The 22,384-nt window shown below is 37.2% G+C and overlaps 1 protein-coding gene and 1 pseudogene across 1 annotated transcript in view; both read right to left on the reverse strand.

The window, feature by feature from the left end:
* Positions 1 to 22,384, reverse strand: part of ARL8B (ARF like GTPase 8B) — a 45,778-nt gene that overhangs the window by 5,494 nt on the left and 17,900 nt on the right. The window contains exons 2-6 of the mRNA XM_025984442.2: positions 8,353 to 8,433; positions 7,043 to 7,116; positions 6,424 to 6,517; positions 2,363 to 2,430; positions 1,896 to 1,966 (exon numbers count right to left, since the gene is read on the reverse strand). Coding sequence (XP_025840227.1) covers positions 1,896 to 1,966; positions 2,363 to 2,430; positions 6,424 to 6,517; positions 7,043 to 7,116; positions 8,353 to 8,433 — 388 coding nt within the window. The remainder of the gene's footprint in view (positions 1 to 1,895; positions 1,967 to 2,362; positions 2,431 to 6,423; positions 6,518 to 7,042; positions 7,117 to 8,352; positions 8,434 to 22,384) is intronic.
* Positions 10,332 to 10,419, reverse strand: LOC112913338 (U6 spliceosomal RNA; annotated as a pseudogene).

Raw genomic sequence — 22,384 nt, forward strand, 5'->3', positions numbered from 1 at the left:
TGAGCCCATCAGAGCATGTTTGAGGAGGGGTGGGGAAAGAATTGATAGACCAGAACCAATATACACTGAATGAAGGCTAATGGGGGAAAAAAATTAAGGAAAAAAAAAAAAAAAAACCTTCTAAGCACACTGTTTTGGCACTATTTATTACATTTTACTCCAATACAAGTTTTTGTTGGGTTTTTTTTTTAATTGGAGGTATGACTATGGTAGAATGGTGGTTTGGGCTTTGAAGATGGATGAAGGAGCTGTAAGCCAAGAATGCAAGCAGTATCTAAAAGCTGAAAAAGACAAGGAAATGGAGTCTCTCCTTGTGTCTCCAAAAAGAGCACAACCTATCACCTTAGTCCTTAATTTCTAGCTCAGTGAGAACCATGACAGACTTCTAACTGACAGCAGCCATAGAAAACTAATACAACCATGAGACATACATCATATGTCAAATGCTGCAATGCACTTTCAGGTTCCCTCTCACAAGAGAATTTTTAAACTGCTGCTATTACCATTTTATAGATGAGTAAAACCTGGAGATCAGGGAGGTTAAGTGCTTTGTCCAAGGCCAGTCAGAAAGTAACTTAGGACCAAGTGTTCTGGCCTGAGGCTGCCTGACCCCAAGGCCCATACTGTTTGCAGCCCATTATGCAGCAATGATGGACAGCCTCATTTTTCCATAGTGACCCACAGAGCAATTTTTTCACCAGTGACCACTAAACTGGGAGAGGTAAAGGTGCCATGAAAATCTCTAGGCTCCTATGCAGTTGCTTCAAGTACATGCATTAAACTCTCTTTTCTCATTTTGGTTGAGACTGTCATGCCAGACAAAAACTGTGTGACTCAGCCTAACTAGCTTTTGTCATGAAGGTATACTTTACCAGTGAGTATATTTTCTTGCACTGTTATAGGTCTTTTCACTCAAGCAGTTAACAGGTTAAATAAATAGCCTTTCATCTTGTCAAATGCTTCTATTCATATTTCCTTTTTACCTTTGGACCCATCTCACCCATTCCAATCCACTTTTATTAAATAATCTCTCACAAATTAGTTAAGAAACTAAAGGCTCTTATACTTAAATTCTTTAAGGACACTCTATTGGATTGAATGGTGTCTCCTAAAAATTCACTCCTGCTCAGAATCTCAGAATTTATTCAGAAATTGTCTTTATAGATAAAAGACGAAGTTGCTCTGAATGAAGGTAGGCCCTATTCCAATGATATGGATCTTTATGAGAAGAGAAAATACGCGCGCGCACACACAGACACACACGGAGGAGAAGGCTATGTGAAGCCAGAGGCAGAAACTGGAGTAAAGTATCTGTATGTTAAAGAGTAAGCTAGGAAAAGGCAAAGCTGGATACTCCCCAACAGCCTTCATGGCCCTGCTGACACCTTGATTTTGGACGCCTCTGCTGTTTTAAGCCACCCAGTTTTGGTACTTTGCTATGGCAATTCTAGGAAATTAACACAGACATTAAATAGATAAAGGATACTTTTGGCTTATTCTTCCAATAGAGCACTAACATACTGCAGTAATATACAGGTTGAATAAATGAACAATTGTTTTAGTGCCTATAGACCAATTTTTGTAAAGTCTTTTCTCAAAAACATAATTTTGTTATAAAGCACAGCTAGATACTAGCTCTGCCAAAATTAATACAATAAATTGATATCACATAATGTTTAACTTCATGTCTATTTCACTTACTACTTTAAATAACAGAGAGCACATTCGGGATGTTGTATTTGCTGTCAAAAGATATAATATCTATTCTTTTTCCTAAGGCAAAAACAACAGTCCTGTATAAGGAAGTCACTTAAACAGAAATGGGGATAATAAACAGTAAGAAGCACTAAGACATCCCTTCCAGTGATATCCATTTTTCCACAGTCATTTCTTACCTATATTATCCTTTTCTTTGCAAGAAATTGAATAGCAGCAAATTTCTCTATCCTGAATAGCAGACAGGTTCCTATAAGAAGCAGAATTAAGAGAATAAGGTCTGTGCTTAAAACAACTATCATACCTATCACTCTTTGTTCAATTTCCTTATATTTTACACTGAAGAAATTATTTTACTACTACTAAAATTTTAAAAATTCACTTCACTGGTAGGCCAAATTTACCATGTTTACCTTAAAACATGGCTGTAATCATTACTAAATAACAGGAGTGCCTGGCTGGCTCAGTCAGAAGAGTATATGACTCAATCTCAGGATTGTAAATTCGAGCCCCATGTTGGGTATAGAGATTACCTAAAAACAAAATCTCTAAAAAATAATAATATAATGTTGCTAAACAAAGTAGTGGGCAAAAAAGTCTAATTTAGAAAAAAGTTTTTTAAAACATCATCATTCTTAAGACATACATTTTTTCAATTAGCTGTTTCTCATCCAAGGCATTAGGAAGATCTCTCTTGTTTCCAAGTACTAGTACCTTTAAAAAAAAGAGATATTAACAATAAACGTTTATGTAGGAAAAGGTCACAGAAGCATATGATAGTCATATTTGTAGACATTAAAATTGGAATGCTACCACATGCCATAATATTGAGGCATATTTGTGTAACTGGTGGGCTATCTCATTTATTTAATCATTCAAATTAGCGTTCATTTTAACTTCTACCACACAGATGACTTAATTCAATGTGGCTGCCAACTTCTATTTAAATTATTTTAACTCTATGGTATGCATTCTGAAATTTCTAAATAAATCTGTACCAAAATGTAATTATGATCTTAACACAACCAAAGTGGGGGAATAATTTTTTAATCATTTTTTTGTTAGCCATTAATCATACAAACACATAAACATGCTTTTAAAATTGACCCATCCTATAGAATGTCATGCATAAATATTCTAAGACAATGGTTAAGTCTGGAGATCAGGATAAATATAGTAGTCATAAACTCTAGGAATGAATTAATGTCATCATCTGGTTGTGAGATGTCCTTTGAAAAGAAAGGAAAGCAGAGACAGCTTCCCAATTACCACCCTTTCTTTCTCAGGTATGTTCTTTCTGCCGTAGAGAAAACAAAGAATATGAGTACATATAATGTATTTGAGAATATCCATACTCTAAGGTCAGTGTTCTCTAAGAACATGTAATCTTTGATCCATCTCAACAAAGTACATGTCATGTCTACCTTGCCACAGCTATTTCTTTCACTTAATACACCCCTACTCCATACACTTTGGCTGATTCTACTTATAAGACCTAGACTCTTACTTTGCACAAAGGATAAAGAGACAAGGACTGAAGCACAGAGAGCTGAGGAGCACAGGGAGCTCACAGGAGAATGTTCAACCAGAGCCTGTCTCCCTTTCCCCAACTTTCACCCTCTCCATACTTATTTAAGTCACACTAGGTTCTCAAGCTGGATCTGCCTGAATTTCTAAAAATAATTATCACGGTCATTTGTGATCAGCTGTCAGTTTGGGGGTTGCCTGGCATTTTAGCCCTCTTACTACATTTAAGAACTCTCCTCCTACCTTATGAACCTTCCTCCCAATGAAGCTACTTGGTTCAATGGATAATTTTTTCCCCTAGCTTTCCTTTCTAAAAGAGCATGGACATATAATCTAGAATGAACCAAACTTTTCAATGAAGAGTCAGTGATGTAAGAAAGCAGGATAGAGAACCCTTCCTTTCTTTTTCTTTTCTTTTTTCTTCCTTCCTTCCTTTCCTTCTTTCTTTCTTTCTGAATGACATAGAGAGAGAGACAGAGAGAGAGAGGCAGAGAGAGAGACAGAGAGGCAGAGACACAGGAGGAGGGAGAAGCAGGCTCCATGCCGGCCGTGAGACTCGATCCTGGGACTCCAGGATCGCACCCTGGGCCAAAGGCAGGCGCTAAACTACTGAGCCACCCAGGGATCCCCAAGAGAACCCATTTTGATAGGGAAAGGAAATCAATCAGCTAGATGACCTTTCAATCAGAACAATTTGTGTCTAGTGTTCAGAAACTACATGTGGTAACCAGACTTACTCTGTGGTGGGAGTTTGGATATGACCCTGACAGCTGCTTAGCTTCCTTGTTCCAGCCTATTTCTCGAGCCTACTTATTTGCAGCCTTCTCAGAGACCCTGGGAGCTACCCAATATTATTTCATTGAATTCCTTTCTACTGAAGTCAGCTTTCTATTGCTTGCAACTAAAAGACTTATGGTGTCCATAAGGTAAGACTGATTACTTTTTTTTTTTTTTTAAGATTTTATTTATTTATTCATGAGAGACACACAGAGAGAGACAGAGACACAGACAGAGGAAGAAGCAGGCTCCCTGCAGGAAGCCCGATGTGGGATTCAATCCCAGGACTCCAGGATCACGCCCTGGGCTGAAGGCAGGTGCTCAACCGCTGAGCTGCACAGGCATCCCTGATTTTTACTTATGGTAGGTATATAGAACTAGGAACTAGGTCCTAACACAGGAGAAAAAGAAGAGACTTTGAAGTCAGACAGACATAGATTTGAAACCTGGATGCAGGGATCCCTGGGTGGCGCAGGGATCCCTGGGTGGCGCAGCGGTTTGGCGCCTGCCTTTGGCCCAGGGCGCGATCCTGGAGACTCGGGATCGAATCCCACGTCAGGCTCCCGGTGCATGGAGCCTGCTTCTCCCTCTGCCTGTGTCTCTGCCTCTCTCTCTCTCTCACTGTGTGCCTATCATAAATAAATAAAATTAAATTAAAAAAAAAAAAAAAGAAACCTGGATGCACAACATACTAATGTTGCCATGTAACCCTGAAGAACAAGTGTTAGAAAGGAAGGATAACCACGAACCTCATTATGCTGTAAGAATGTGATAATACACCTCAAGTATTTGACATTCATGAACTGGTCCTTTTCCAGCATTCTTCAGCTCAACAAATGGCACCACCTTCCATCTAACTTCATGAACCAGAAACTAGGAATTATTCTTTAGATCTCCTCTTCCACCAAGTCTGGTGGACAGTGTTCCTAAATATCCCTAAAATCTGTTTTTTTCTCACCATCTTGTCCACTACCAACACCCTAATCCATGGTACTGTAATTTGTCAGCACAACTTCAACAGCTTCCTAACACTGCCATCCTTACAGTCCCATTTGCCACTTCAATCCATTCTTAATCTGAAATCAGAATGACTTAAATAATAAATCTGATCATTTAAAACACTACAAAGTAAGGTGCCTGGGTGGTTCAGTTGGTTTGAATGGTTGAGTGTCAGACTTGATTTTGGCTCAGGTCCTGGTCTCAGGGTCATGATGTCAATCCTTCCCTCCCCCTCTGTGTGGGGCTCCAAGCTCAGGGCAGAGTCTGCTTCTCTCTTTCCCTCTGTTCCTCTCCCACCCAAGTGTGCTAAGAAATAAATAAAATCAAGAAGAAGGAAAGGGAAAGGGAAAGGGAAAGGGAAAGGGAAAAGGAAAGAAAGAAAAAAGAAGAAAGAAAGAAAAAAGAAGAAAGAAAGAAAGAAATAAATAAAGAAAGAAAGAAAGAAAAGAAGAAAGAAAGAAAGAAAGAAAGAAAGAAAGAAAGAAAGAAAGAAAGAAAGAAAGAAAGAAAAGAAGAAAGAAAGAAAGAAAGAAAGAAAGAAAGAAAGAAAGAAAGAAAGAAAGAAAGAAAGAAATCCTTCAGAAAAAAAGCTTTATAACACTACAAGAGCTTTCCCACACAGTCCATACCCAGTCTCCTCTAGGATCCTTACTGCCACATGGCTTCACCACTCTCCCCACCCTCTTACTTTGCTGTTTGCTCTAGAGACTGGCCTCCTCTCAGTGCCTTGCTTCCTCCTACCAAAAGGCCTTTGTCTACATATCCCTCACAATTCAGCTCAAGTGAATACCTAGGTGGCTCAGTGGCTGAGCGTCTGCCTTTGGCTCAGGTGGTGATCCTGGGATGAAGTCTCATATCAGGCTCCCTGCATGGAGCCTGCTTCTCCCTCTGCCTATGTTTCTGCCTCTGTCTCTCCATGAATAAATAAACAAAATCTTTAAAGAAAAAAAAAATCAGTTCAATCATCATTTCCTCAGGGAATCCTTCGTAGATCTTCCCTCAAACTAGATCAGATATCCCTTCTAATTTACAACTCTCGCGGCCCCTTGTACCTCTCCTTCATAGTACTTAACAGAGCTGTATTATTCAAATGATTTCATGGCATCTACCTTTCTTACTAAACCACAAGCTTCATGATGGCAGTGAGCATATTTCTATTCACTTCTGTTCATCACTGTATCCCCAGGACTGAGCATTGCTTCTATTGCAGATAGTCTAATATATAGCTGGCTAAGAAATAAATAAATAGCACAGTGCCCAGTATATGGCTAATATTCAGTAAAGGTAAGTGTTTTAAGACTTTAAGACATAATAGCTGATTTCAAATATAATATAATCATATAATTATAATCTTAATAATAAATATTACCATCATATAATATAAAATAAGAACTCCATACTTACTGGAATTCCTTGTAACTGTGGTTTATCTAGAAGATTATGTAGTTCATTTCGAGAGGCTTCTATCTTTTCACGATCTGCGGCATCTATCATGTAACTTAAGAAAAAGCAATTTTGATATGTCTTCTCCAAATCCTCTGATGGCCACAATTAAAAATACAGATTTTTTAATTTTCATATTTACACTACTAAGGGGCACCTGGATGGCTCAGTTGGAAGAGCATGCAACTCTTGATCTTGGGGTCATGAGTTTGAGACCCACACTGGGTGTAAAGATTAGTTAAATAAACTTTTAAAAAATGACTCACACTACTGAAATCATTAATCAAAACAAAGACCTAGATAAAGAAAAGCTCAGTACCCAAAAATCTTTCAAACAAACTATACTTAGGTGCTAATAAATGATAATAGAACACTTACATCCCTTAGCTCTTAGCTGCATAAACAAAAACATAAATAAAATTCTCATTCATGATTAAATTTTTTAAAGTTTCATATTAATGGGATTACACTAAGAAAATAGAAAGACTACTAACTGCATGAAATAAAAACTGAGCCTTTGGAAGTATTAAAAACAACTTTTTTCCTGGAAACCAAAGTTGACTTTTTAAAAAGTGCTTACACAATGGCATTGACTCCTCTGCAGTACCTTTCCCACATGCTCCGGAATCGGGGTTGTCCTCCTATGTCCCAAATCTTTAAATCAAGACAGACAAATCTTAATAAAGATATTTTAAGTAATACATTGAAGAAAAAGTATCAGAAGAAGGAGAGAAGTAGTTCTGGGGTCCACTTCTAAACTTGGAAGCTCGTATTTAATATGTTTACAATTGATCTAATAAGTTCTACTAAAAAAATTTTGTGCAATACTTTCTTTGCTTGTAAAACAATAAATTTCCAAAGTGAAAATGTATCTTTAAGATAACACTTGTAGCATCTACAGAATCATACATCATCCAGATTTGAATACCAAAAGAGAAAACAACAGTTCATTCAGAACCTATTAAAGTTTAATTGTCTGCCAGGAAATGCATTAATGCCTAATGATTTTTCTGATACAAAATTATTGTATCCATATGAAAGCTACTACCCACAATAATTTCATAATTATGTCTACTCCATAGATACTATTCTGGACACGGTGCTACATAAATGTCTTAAGTCGTGGTATTTACCTTCAAGGGGCTTCCAGTTTAACTATAGACACCTGTAATATGCATAAAAAGACCTATACGTGAAAAGTGAGATGCTTCATTAGATGAGCTCCAGAAAGAATTCAGTAAGCAGCTTCTGTGAGCCACAGAAATTGGGTGAAACCACTGTAAGGGTCTAGACAATTAGAAGTAAACTCCCATTAACTACAGAACATACACACACACACACACACAAAAAAAAAAATGGCCTCTGATAATAAACAGTTCAACAGTCCATAATTTAAAACCCATCAAACTCACTCTAAAAACAAAATTATGTTTAAGTAGTTAGCTTTCCTATTTTATAGTTTTAATTTTACGGCTTGGTAGCAAAGAAAGTGAAAACTAGGTTACCATATATGCACCACAAATATAATACTAAATTGCCAATATTATAAATAATAAGTTACCTTTCAATATAAAATACTGTTCATGAAATAATATAATCACATTCTAAATATGGGATCTCAAACATGGGATTTTTATTTCCTAGGAATATCCACATCCCAAATTTTATTCTGACAAGCCATATCCTAAGTTTTTTCATGGCAATTAATAACATTTCAACTTAAACATTCTGATTTATGAGAGAAAGAAAAAAACAACTGATTTACATTCTTTTGGAACATATTCATAAGTTAAGAAGTACAAATAAATATGTAAAAAGCAAAGAAAAAAACAGAAAAATTTGTAGCAGTATATGCTGACAATATGAATCAAGTATCGCAAGATCACATACCTTTATTGTGACGTTACCTTTAGTTACTTTCCTCATGTTGAAGCCCACGGTGGGTATCATATCTTCACTGAATTGACCTGACTGAACAAAAGAAAACATGTGAAGTTAGATTAATCAATATTTATTAAGACATAAAACATGGCATAAGCTTCATACATCAACCATGTTTTTTTTAATTTAAAAAAAAATTTTTTTTTTTAGAGATTTTATTTATTTATCCATGAGAGATACAGAGAGATGCAGAGAGAGAGGCAGAGACACAGGCAGAGGGAGAAGCAGGCTCCATACAGGGAGCCTGAAGTGGGACTCGATCCTGGGTCTCCAGGATCCTGCCCTGGGCTGCAGGCAGCGCTAAACCGCTGAGCCACCGGGGCTGCCCTCAACCATGCTTCTATAACCATTTTAGTATATAACTAATTTTTTAGTGGGGGTAACAATCTGTCTTAAGAAAACATTTTTTATAGGTGCTTCTTTATAGTTAACTCTCACTTTCAGCTCAGGTCATGATCTCAGGGTTGTGAGATTAAGCCCTTGGGTATTGGGCGGAGCCTGCTTAAGATTCTCTCCTTCTCCCCTTGCTCCTACCCCCCCCTTAAAAAAAAACACAGAAAAGAAAATATTCCTTATATCCATAATTCTTAAAGGGATACATGATTTTGTTCATACAAACACATATTCCCCCATTTAAAAAATTAACTTTACATTATTTCCTTAAATTTAAAAAACATACATAAACTGTTAACAACTTCAGCTAAATAGCTTTTCCAAGCTTGTCTTTTACAAGCTTATAAAATATTTTGTCATTTATAGGTTTTCCTTTTATGTAATCAATTGTTTTTTCTTATGACCTTCTTATCATTAAGATTAAAATATTTTATAATAGTTTTTGAATACCTTTTTAAAATTTAAAATGTTCATCCATCTGGAATATGATTTTATAGTACAAGAAAGCTACTTCTTTCAACCATCTCACTCATTTAAAAATCCACACATTCCTATTTGAAATGATATGCCAAATGCCATACAGAGACAGTTCTATATCTAAGTCAATACTTCTCCATTAGCCTGTTTATTCCTAAATGAGGATTAGATGAATTACTGTAGCTTGTACAGTTTCTTATTCTTATATAGAAGATCAAGAATTTGGAATGTTTTCAAAGTTGTCTGGATTCATCACACATTCCAAATAAACTAAAAATTCTTATTTTGGTTAAAATATTGACTGGAACTATATTAACTATATTAATTTGAGAAGGACTGCCCTATATCAAATTTTTTTTAACCATCAAGTTTGTTTAATTGTATTTAAATTCAACTAATTGTCAATGTAATATATTATTGGTTTCAGATGTAGAGGTCAGTGATCATCAGTCTTAAAATACCCAGTGCTCAGCACGTCTCATGGCCTCCTTAATGTTCATCACCCAGTAACCCCCCCTCCCATTCCCGCCCCTCCAGCGACGCTGTTTGTTTCTTTTGATTAAGAGTCACTTATGGTTTGTCTCTCTCACTGATTTCGTCGTGTTTTATTTTTTCCTCTCTTCCCCATGACCTCCCGTTTTGTTTCTTTAATTCCACATGAGTGAGATCATATGATAATTGTCTTTCTCTGATTGATTTATTTCACTTAGCATAATATCCTCTATTTCCATCCATGTCATTGCAAATGGCAAGATTTTTTTTTATGATGGCTGAGTAGTAGTCTGTTGTACATATATACTACATCATCCTTCATCCATTCATCTGTCCATTGATATCTGGGCTCTTTTCATAGTCTCACTATTGTGGACATTGCTGCTATAAACATTGGGGTGTAGGTGCCCCCTTCGGATGACTAAATTTATATCCTTGGGGTAAATACCCAGTAGTGCAATTGCTGGTTCATAGGGTAACTCTATTTTCAACTTTTTAAGAAACCTCCATATTGTTTTCCAGAGTGGCTGCACCAGCTTGCATTCCCACCACATTTGAAGGTTTCCAAAAATATGGAATGCTTCATGAATCTGCATGTCATCCTTGCACAGGGGCCATGCTAAATATCAGTTCTTGATATTTAATCACTATCAAGTCTCTCCACACAGGCACATGGTTTGTTCATTTAAACATTCAAATCTGGAATGCCTAGGTGGCTCACTGATTAAGCATCTGCCTTTGGCTAGGGTCATGATCCCAAGGTCCTGGGATGGAGTCCTGCATCGGGCTCCCTGCAGGGAGCCTGCTTCTCTCTCTGCCTGTCTCTGCCTCTCTCTGTGTGTCTCTCATAAGTAAGTAAGTGGAATCTTAAAAAAATAAACATTCAAATCTTTTATATCCATCAGTAAAGTATCATAAGTGTCATAATTGCTTTTGTATTTCTTATATTTTTTTTAATTTTATTTATTTGAGAGAAAGGAAGAAAGAGCAAGTGGTGGGGGTGGAAGGAAAGGGATAGAAGAGGAGGGAGAGAATCTTAAGTAGACTCTGCACTGAGTGCAGAGTCCAATGCAGAGCTGAATCCCATAAGCCTGAGATCATGATCTGAGCGGAAACCCAGAGTTGGATGCTCAACTGACTGAGCCACCCAGGTATCCTTTATATTTTTTTGACTACAATTACAAACTATACCTAATGAGTCACAGCTAATACTGATTTTATACATTCTACATATTTATATATTTTATTTACCAAATATCAACTTCTCAGTTGACTTGACTCTTATTTTTAGGTAAACAGCCCAGGGTTATAAAATCTCTCAACAAAGGAATGGTTGAACAAATAGGACTATTTTCAAGGCCTTAACACTGGCTAATTGTTTGCTGTGACCTTATGCCAGCCACACATGATTCTAAAACTGTCTACAAGTCCTGAGCATAATGAATTCCAATTTTACAAATTAATTTCCTCTACATAACTAACTCCAAAGTTCTACCTTCCCCCCACCCTGCTCCATTTGGAGGCATTAGGCTGATTTCAGAAAAAAGATATTAACCACAATCACTGCTTTCATTTATATTAAACATTATAATTCTCAAAACTTTCACATGATTTATATGTGAAAATCTAGTCATGACATCAAAACTACATATATCAAAACAGTTATGATACAAAACAACAAAAAAATAACCTGATTAAAAGGGGGGCAGAGGTATCACCAAAGACACTATATCCATGAAAGCAACAATAAACTGACTTAATTAAAATTAAAAACTTCCCTATGAACAAGATTTAGAGTAGTTACAGAGTTAGAAAACAAGCATTAGAGTAGGAGAAAGTATTTGCAAAACAGATATCCAATAAGACTATTATCCAAAATACACAAAAACTCTTAAAATCCCAACAATATAAAAAGAAACACCCAAACTAAAAAATGAACCACAGACTTTAACTGATACTTTATCAAAGAAGATAGAGATGGCAAATAAGCATATGGAAAGACACTGCACATCCTATGTGATCAGGAAAATGAAAATTAAAACAAAAGGATTTCATGGTACAGTTATTAGAGTGGCCAAAATCTGGTATACCAATAATACCAAATGTTGGTAAGGATGTGAACAACAGGAATTCTCACTCATCACTAGTGGGAATGCAAAATGGTACAGCCATTACAGAAGACAGTTCGGTGGTTTCTTACAAAACCAAATATACTCTTACCATCCAATCCAGCAATCATGCTCCTTAGTATTTATCCAAGAAGTTGAAAACTTAAGTCCACACAAAAATCTGCGCATTAATGCTTACAGCACCTTTATGCATAACTGCTAAAACTTGGAAGCAACCAAGATGTCCTTCAGCAAGGAAACTGTGGCAGATCCAGGAAATAGAATATTATTCAATACTAGAAAGAAACGAGTTACCAAGTCATGAAAAGACACAGAAGAATCTTAAAAACATATCTAAATGAAAGATTCAATCTGGAAGGACTACATACTCTATGATTCCAAAAAAATGACTGAAAACATGACCCCAGCAATATTCTGAATAAGGCAAAACTATGGAAACAGTAAGATGATCAGTGGTTGACAGGAGTTGGAGGGGCAGGGAGGAAATGAATAGGCAGAGCAGAGCGGATCTTTAGCCAATAGAAAAACTGCATGATACCGTAATGATGGATACGTGTCATTATACACTTGTCCAAACCTAAGAATGTACAACACAAAGAGTGAAAAGTCATGTAAGCTATGGACTTTGGGTGATTATGTCAATGAAGTACATCACTTGTAACAAATGTACCATTCCGCTGTGAGATGCTGATAACGGGCAAAGCTGTGAGTGTAGAGCAGGAGGTATATGGGAAGATCTATACCTTCCCCTCCTTGATTATGTTGTGAACCTAAAACTGCTCTAAAAAACTCTTAACAAAAACTTTTTTTTTAATGGGCAAAGGACTTGAAGAACATTTCTCCAAAGGAAATATACAAATAGCTAATAAGGACAAGAAAAGATGCTCAATATCACTAGTCATTAGAGAAATGCAAATCAAAACCACAGAAGATACCGCCTCATATCTATTAAGATGGCTATTATCAAAAATGAAAACAATAAAAAACAAAGTAAGTAGCAATCGCAACCCTGGTGCACGGTTGCAGGAATGTAAAATGGTGCAGCTGCTAGGAAAAACAGTATGAAAGTTCCTGAAAAGGTTAAAAAATAGAATTACCACATGATCCAGCAAATAGACTGCAGTTATATATCCAAAAGCACAGAAAGCAGGGACTCAAAGAGATAGCTGTATACCCATGTTCAGAGTAGCATTATCCATAACAGCCAAAAGGTAGAAGAAACCCAAAGGCCACTGGCAGACGAACAGATAAACAATATGTGGACTATTCCTACAATTTAATACTATTCAGCCTTAAAAAACAACTTATTCATGCTAAAACACAGATGAATCTTTGATGACATTATACTGTAATATATATTATATATAATATAAAATAGTATTCATTTAGGGTGCTCCTTAGATGTTCCTTCATTTCCTTCACCAATACTTCTTATTGGTTATAGAAGCTAACAATAACTTTCTCTAATTCGGTTGCTAGTGCTAACAAGCAATTTAGGAACCAAACAGATGTTACTTAAATGGAACCAAGAAATATTACTTAAACTTAATTATGTATCATTCTATTTAACAAATTTAACAAATAATGCCAAACACCATTCTTCGCACTTAAAAATATTTTTTGTAATTTTTTTAAAGATTTTATTTATTCATGACACAGAAAGACGCAGAGACATAGGCAGAGGGAGGAGAAGGCTCTATGCAGGGAGCCCGATGCAGGTGTCGATCCCAGAACTCCAGGACCACATCCTGAGCTGAAGGCAGACGCTCAACCGCTAAGCCACCCAGGCGTCCCAGCACTTAATAAATATTATACAAGTAGCACTCACTGATTTTGTGACGATGGATAGAACTATAGTCATCTACACACAGCATATAAGCCAAAGTCTCAAGGCAATATTCCTGGAATTTGTTTAGCTGGGCAAAATAAATGTGAAGCAAATAAGATGGCAAAAAGAAGATTACCCTCCAAGTCTGGGAATCTTATTACCAGTTTTGCAACTTACAAACCACATGCAAGTCATTTTACTTTTGGAATGAAGCTACCTTATCTAGAAGAGGAAATTGGAAGAGTATGTCCAAAGTTTTGTTTTATTCATATGCCTCTCATTTAAAATACAGTTAAGCAAGAGATGAATGCCTACAACAGTAGGAAAATGTGGCTCTCTTTTCCCAAAATTCTTTGGTATATCAAAGGCTAAAAGCAAATCTTGTCCCAGAAACTTTTCCTTTATTGCTAACTCACATGTAGAGCTGGGGAGAACACAGTGATATACATTTCAGTGCTTTAAAGTAGGGATTCTAAATGAATTAGGTTAGATTTTACAGTTGCTCTTTTAAATGCACAAATATGCAGAAAGCAAGCTATTAACAGCATGGGAAAATAAGCTTCTCTTTGCTTGTTCTGTCCATCTACAGTAGCAATCCAATCCAGTCTAATAAACTTGAAAAGACAAGTGGAAAAATACTTGCTTTGACTAATTCTCAGAGTATTCCCTAACAAAAAAAAATTTTTTAAAGGATTTGATTATCAAGCTACTTTGTAAAGACAGAATGTAGCAAGCAACATGACAAATGCCTAATATAAATTTCTACTTTTAGCTAGAAGACACTACTGGTAACAGGCTAAACAGGAGTCTTTTGTTTTTTAAACAACAAACACTATGACTCAATTGTTTAACTGCCAGAATTCACACATTTGCTAAGTGAGAATATATGGCCAATAAATATGCAAGTTAGTAATTTTTCTTTCCAAGAACCTTTAACATAAAATTATTACCAATACTAATTTTTCTAGTTAGTAGTATTATTACGCCTCTTTTATTTCACTACTAAGTGGAATTGCTGGCAATATTTTTTTTAAAAGATTTTATTTATTTATTCACGAGACACACAGAGAGAGAGAGAGGCAGAGACACAGACAGAGGGAGAAGCAGGCTCCATACAGGGAGCCCGACGTGGGACTCAATCCTGGGTCTCCAGGATCCTGCCTGCCCTGGGCTGAAGGCAGCGCTAAACTGCTAAGCCACCGGGCCTGCCCAAATTGCTGGTAATATTACTCTTAGATTTCAACTTACATTAGTGAGAAGAACGACAACCTATTTTTTGATGGTGAAGTACTTAAAATGAAAAGTAGATCTAGGGGGAAATCTTGATGAGGAGCAAGCTATGGTCTTTAAGTATATCCCCACAAACCACTCATTAATTACAGGACGAAAAACTAGTAAGGACACAATTGAGAAATCAGACAACACCTTGACTGAGGGATCAAAATCAACAGATGAGGCTCAGATGGACATCACGTGCCCACAGAAGTGATACCATGAGAAGGATACAATATCTCCTGAGTCGTACTATTTAAGCTGAGAATGCATAAACTAAATCTAGTCTAATCTTGAGGAAACATCAGACAAACCCAAACGAGAAACATTCTATTAAATGGGAGAGGAAGGGGCAGCTGGGTGGCTTGATGGGTTAAGCAGCTGCTTTTTTTTTTTTTTGGCTCAGGCCATGATCCTAGAGTCCTGGGATCAAGCCCAGAGTTGGGGTCCCTGCTCAGTGGGAAGTCTGTTTCTCTCTCTGCCCCTCTTCCTCCCCATGCTCGCTTGATGTCTCTCAAATAAATAAATAAAATCTTTTTAAAAATAGAAATAAAGGGCTATGGTACATGTATTTTACCTATGTAAAGTGACACACAGACTACACAAATAACAAAGCAAATGAAATAAAATGTTAATAGTCTGATCTCTGTAAAGGATGTATGGATGTTCTTGCAATGCTTTTATTCCTACAACTTTTTTGTGAATTTGAAACTATTTCCAAACAATTCATTTTTTAAATGACAATTTTTAAATGAGGATAATCAAATATCACCTTCTCCTATACTACATCAATGACAACTGGAGTTAGAAGATAATATCAGTCATGCCACTACTACCTATTGCCTACAATAATATTAAAGCTCATGAATACACTCAGTCATAAGGAATTCCAACAAGTTGAGAAGTCATTGCTCATCTTGTTCTAAAAGGACATTCATTTACAGATGTCTTTTTTTAAATGTTTTTTAAGATTTTATTTATTAGAGAGAGAGAGAGAGAATGGCAGAGACACAGGCAGAGGGAGAAACAGGCTCCATGCAGGGAGCCCAACGTGGGACTCGATCCCGGGAGTCCAGGATCACACCCTGGGCTGAAGGTGGCACTAAACCGCTGAGCCACCTGGGCTGCCCCTACAAATGTCTTCTAATAGAAAAATAGATATATTTTATAATTTTGGTATAAAGTAAAATCCTCTGGGCTTTAAAACTGGCATTTTAAAATATACTCCAATGTTTCAGTATTTATTTACAACCTGGAAATGAATTATAGTGTGTTCTACATCTAGGCTTCTCTTAGTTTTCCTAAGAGAAACATATTTTCCTTTTCTTTTCTAAGCACTTAGTACAGTAATTATCACTGAACACAGAAATCATGTCTAAGGCAATCTCCCTTACAACACTTTTTTAAGATTTTTATTTATTTATTTGAGAGAGAGAGCACAAGTGGGGGAGAGGAGCACAGGGAGAGGGAAAGGCAGGCTCCCTGCTGAGCTGGGAGCCTGACACAGGGCTCCACCCCAGTACCCTGGGATCATGACTTGAGCCACATGCAGATGCCTAATTGACTGAGCCACCCAGACACCCCTAAACACTCTTTTTAAGGGGCTAGAAAAGAGAATCATTCACTACAGTAGCCCTTCAAGAGTCATTAATATAATGTTCAATTTTCTCCCAATTTTAGAACACTATGGACAATCTCTCCTTTAATAATTTCCCAAAAGACAATTTGTTCTCAGTTTTATGTGTAAATCTGGACTTACTTCCAACTACAGATATAAATCATTCCAACAGGACACCAGTTTGAAAGCACACATTAAAAAATTTGTTTGGACAGCTAGAATCTTATTAACCAAGGAATAACTTCTCTCAAAATTTCAGTGGGTTTGTTTTTGAATTTTGTTTGGAGAGAGCAGGATTCTCTTTAGTACTTACCATACAGAATAAAGAACCATCCCCAAATTTTAAGTTTCAGGTTCCTCAGGAACATAATCAAGGCCTCTTTTCTTCAAATGGCCCAAATTCTCAAAATGGGCCACTGTTCTAAATAAACTAAACTTAGAAATTATTTCTCTGAAGCAAATCAAATAATAAAAACTTTCTACAAAATCATGAAATTCCAAGATTATCCTTTTTTTTTTTTAAGATTTTATTTATTTATTCATGAGAGAGAGAGAGAGAGAGAGAGGGGGGCGGGGGCAGGCAGAGACACAGGCAGAGGGAGAAGCAGGCTCTATGCAGGGAGCCCGATGTGGGACTCGATCCCGGGACTCCAGGATCACACCCTGAGCCAAAGGCAGATGCTCTACTGCTGAGCCACCCAGGCGTCCCACAAGATTAACCTTGAAAAAAAAGATGCAACTTGAAATACCAACTCAAAAAAACTTCTAACTCTAGCTAAAGAAATAACATCCTTAGACTCTTGCATGGAAAGGTCCCCTGTGTAGACTGTGGTCTAAATGCCAATGCTTTTCATCTTGTCTGGCAGTTCAAATCAACCCAGGGGTTCCCACCTGGGCTCAGTGAGGATGTGCTCTTCCGTCTGTGTTGTCTGTACAGAAGAGGGAAAAGTGGTTACAGCTCTCAGGCTTGGCATGTATCATCTCTAGACTAGGGAGGCCACTTATAAAAGCCTGTTTCACATATGATCCAATCATCAACAACATACAGAGACAATGAATGTGTGTTGTACCAATTCATAAACACCTCTATTGTTTACCCTTTCCTCTATGGTCATAAACCCACAAAGCTACTCTGCCTCTGCTTTTACTCATTCGTTTATTTATTCACTCACTTATTCAAATAACAGAGACAAAGAAATTAGGAAACAAATATAAAAATATTGCATGACAAACACATGCCATTTAAAACAAAGATAATATGGATGACTGGGTATCTAGGAAGACTGCTGAAGTAAAGACATTTAAGCATCTAAAGATAATTTATAATCTACATAGGATAATAGGCCTGCTTCTGCAGATAATCTATTATTGTGCTACTTGAATATCAGTAAGGAAATGTAAATTTCAGTCCCAGCTATGACACTTTCAATTGCATATAGATACACACAACTTTGAACACTCTTGCTCAGAATGCAAAGGTTCTACCTCCTGTCCTTAATAGCTGCTTCTCTTAAGTGTCTATTGCTACTTCACTTCCTCTATTACCTTAAGTGTTTACTACTCCCTTCCCTTTGCTTTTCTTTTTTCCCTAGTCTCAAAGGCTACTGTAGATAGGAGTTTCTGCTCCCAAACAGGAGGTTTTTATTAACAAGTGCATTCTTTTCATGTCTGAAGCAAACAAACCCACTCCAACTCAGAAGATGTAATATTTAACTCTTAACTGCTGTCCAGGTCCTCACAAACCACTCAAGCACTGCCTCTCTGCCCCACAGAGGTGCTCTTGCTAGACTTCTCCGCCAAGGACCACACCTGAATCTAAAAGTGTCCAGACAAGTCTCTAGATATTAGTATTAAAATGGCTAGTGTCTGGTTTGTTTTGCCCTTTATTAATGTTGTTAAATTTATGGTAATTTGGCAAACAATCAAGTTTGCCTTGGGAGAACTGGAAGTGAATAGCTTATTTTTCAAGTGAATTACTGGTAGGTTTTTACATTATTAGCATATATATAACACCCCAAACAGTAGCAACATGGATTTTAAAATCTCTCCTTTTGGGTGGCAACTCAATGAGTGGAAGGCATTATGTTTTCTTTGACACTAGGCTATGAAAACTAAACATAACAGACAAAAATTTTCCAAATGAAAACTTTTTAAAAGCATAATGGCAAAAAGAACTAACTACTAATTATTAAATACCTGTCATTCCAATTCAACTCATTTTAAACAACTAATTAATCCTTACTGCTGGCTAACACCAATAGGGCTACTTTGCAGCAATCTCCTTTACAAAGATAACTCTTGAGGATTACAATGTTCTCAAAATCAGTTTCAATTAGGAACCTGAAAACTCTCGTCTCTGCTAACCTCTATTCCTGAAGAAAATTCCTTTCAAAAGGTCTCTAATGATTATTTTCTGTGTTCACTATAGCTTTCATTAACAGCACTTTAATAATGGTTTTTACTAAATCTATATCCAAAGAATTGCTGAAGGGAAACTCAACTTGCTTGTCTGTAAAACAATTTACTAGTGAGCATCCCTAGTTAAACACTGAGAGACACACATCACAGTGCATTCTCACCCAGAAATTATCACAATGTAGTAATAACATGAAAATGGACCCCAAAAGAAATCAGTGCTACAGACCTTTAGCAAATATAGTTTTGCTAAATCAAGTCACTAATATGTCTGAATGTATTTCCCATAAGCACCAAGGGTGTACCATAAATCTTTAATAAACATCTGTGTCTTTATATAAAAAGACTACTACTCATCTTCACATGTGAGCTAAAGCAGGTTCTAAAATCAGAAACGTGAGAGTGGGAAAAATTAGCATATACATATAATCACATTTTTAGGCCTTGATACTACTATTCTACTGGTTGGTCTCTAGACATTTCAACTACTTTTTTTTTTATTTTTACTTTTCTAACTTAGTTTTTCATAAAGAAAGCCATTTTCTATATTTAAAATTTCTTTCCCTCTTTCTGGGAAAAGAAACTAGAACTAGAATAAGAAGGAGACCTCTTTTAACGCTGCACGTGACCTGCTCTGTGTTCATGTTTAGCTTGTTCAAAAAGAAATTAGCAGAAAGTTTCTTTCAAATCCCAAAATAGGCTTCTATTGCTAAATTAAAAGGGGGATTCCTAGAACCACCCAAATCAATAAGTTATATGTGTAACAAAAGCCCGTCATAAAGAAAACTGCTTTATAGAAAGGCTTCATCATATGTATCAAATTTTTAATCTGCTAACAGTACATTTCATACTCTTTAAAACAAGATAAGAAGCCTACTCCTTATCAAATCTATTAAAGCCAGAATCAGAAAAAAATTTTAAAGCTTTTTTAAAGATTTTATTTGAGGACGAGATTGAGAGAACATGGAGGGGGGAGCAGTGGAAGAGCAGGGGCAGAAGTAGACTCCCCACTGAGCATGGAGCCCAATGCAGGCTGGATCCAGGGACTCTGGGATCATGACCTGAACCAAAGGCAGATGCTTAAAGGACGGAGCCATTCAGGCACCGTTCAGAAAAGTAAAAATTTTAATGTAATTAATAAAGCCCATCCTAAATAAGTAAAAGGGCTGATAAGCATTTCAGTACAGTTTAATAACTGTGGAGCTACTATAAGAGGCTGTGGAATTACTATTAAGAGGTCCTGTTCATTTTCTCAGGTAATGCATGTTAAAACACAATAATACAGAGACAGCGTTAGTCTGGTGGTTATGACTGAGACTCTGGAGACAGTTATACTAGGTTATAACTCTGGTCTAACCACTTGCCTAGCTGTATGGCCCCCTTGCACATTCCTTAACTTTGTAATGCACCTCACTTTCCCCAAATATAAAATGGAGAGAACAGTTTATCACACAGAGTTGTTTAAAAATTAAATCAATTTTAAAAATTAAAACACATACACTATTTACAACAATGCCTGCTTCAGAAACAGGTATAGGGAAAGCATTTAATATTTGCTACCGGGCAGCCTGGGTGGCTCAGCGGTTCAGCACCGCCTTCAGCCAAAGGCATGATCTTGGAGACCCAGGATGGAGTCCCACATCGGGCTCCCTTCATGGAGCCTGCTTCTCCCTCTGCCTGTGTCTCTCTGCCTCTCTCTCTCTGTGTCTCTCATGAATAAATAAATAAAATTTTAAAAAATAACAATAATATTTGCTACCATCATCATTACAGAGTTCATTAAGTGCAATGTAATGTTAAAAAACAATACACAGGGTTAAGATTAGGTAAGCACACTGCATCTTATCCCTTCCACTGACTAAAAACTGTAGACAGAATGCAAGCAGCAGCTGAGGGGTCTAAAAAGTAAGTAGAAGCACACAAAAAAGGAAATCAAAACTTGAAGCACAAGCAATCTGGTGCTATTTCCTAGTTGTTTTCTTTACTTCCAATCTCCCAGCCTCGATTCAATTGCCAGAAACACATACCAGGCATGAACAGAAAAGGCTTCAACAGAAGCACCTCTTTGGATCTGAGGAGCATGTCTGTGTGTTGGGGGTAATGGCAGGAGGAAGAAAGAAGAGGGAGATTAGGAAAAATCCCCTCGGTGTTTTTCTCCTTTCTCCTGCTATAGCCTCCAAACAAAACCAAGCCCCAAAAGCAATGAGCATCTATAGCAGCTATGGTCAGTCAGGTATTCCTTAGAGGGAAAAGGATCCTCTGTAACCATAGGAACCCTGGTCCAAAAACTGCTTGGTAGTGTGGGGAGGATTGAAAGAGGAATCCCTGTTGATTATTTTTTTGTCTATTCTCTTGGCCCTTGAGATAGATTCAGTTGAGGGAAAGACATAACAAAGGGGGGATTATGAAGCCCCAGGTTTATAGACAGAGGATCAGGAAAGTGGGAAAAGGGTTGTGAGCCATAGTATGGGGGAAATTTGCAAAGGAAAGATCTAGAGAAACAGATCCCACAAAGTTGTACATGAACTCCTGGGCTAATCCTTAAACTGTGATATGTGGATCTGACTCTAAAGAGTAACATAAAAGACCCTGAGAATTAAACTATTAAGTAGACCACTTGTCAGGTTTCTACTTAATGCCCACAATATATAGCTGGGAATGATCCAAATAGTACTACTGAGGCTTTGAAAACAGGACTTAGAACATTAGAAACATTAGAAACAAAGCTCACAGAAGAAGGCAGGTTGGATTTTTTGGCCTAAACCTAACTGGGTCAAATGCACACTAAAATAAAACAAGTTATCCTCCATAGGTTGTAAACAAAACCTGGAGACTCATAATATCCAAAGTGTCCAAAATAACTGAACATATGAGATTCAAGAAAACTAAACAACTAGCAAGGGAAAAAGTCACTGAACAGATGCCAACATCAAGATGACCCCAATGTTGGAAATACGGGACAGGGGATCCCTGGGTGGCGCAGCGGTTTGGCGCCTGCCTTTGGCCTGGGGCACGATCCTGGAGACCCGGGATCGAATCCCACATCAGGCTTCCGGTGCATGGAGCCTGCTTCTCCCTCTGCCTGTGTCTCTGCCTCTCTATCTCTCTCTCTCTATGTGACTATTATAAATAAAAAAAAAAAAAAAAAAGGAAATACGGGACAGAGACTATCTATCATAACCCAGCTCCAAGGATGAATGAATATAACATGAAATTTCAGCAGGTAGGTATAAGCCATAAAATAGAACCAAATGAAAATCTTAGAGCTGGGGATGCCTGGGTGGCTCAGCGGTTGGCCCAGGGCACGATCCTGGAGTTCTGGGATCAAGTCCCACATCGGGCTCCCTGCATGGAGCC

This window comes from Vulpes vulpes, chromosome 9, assembly GCF_048418805.1.
Source record: "Vulpes vulpes isolate BD-2025 chromosome 9, VulVul3, whole genome shotgun sequence".
In the NCBI taxonomy this organism is placed as follows: Eukaryota; Metazoa; Chordata; class Mammalia; order Carnivora; family Canidae; genus Vulpes; species Vulpes vulpes.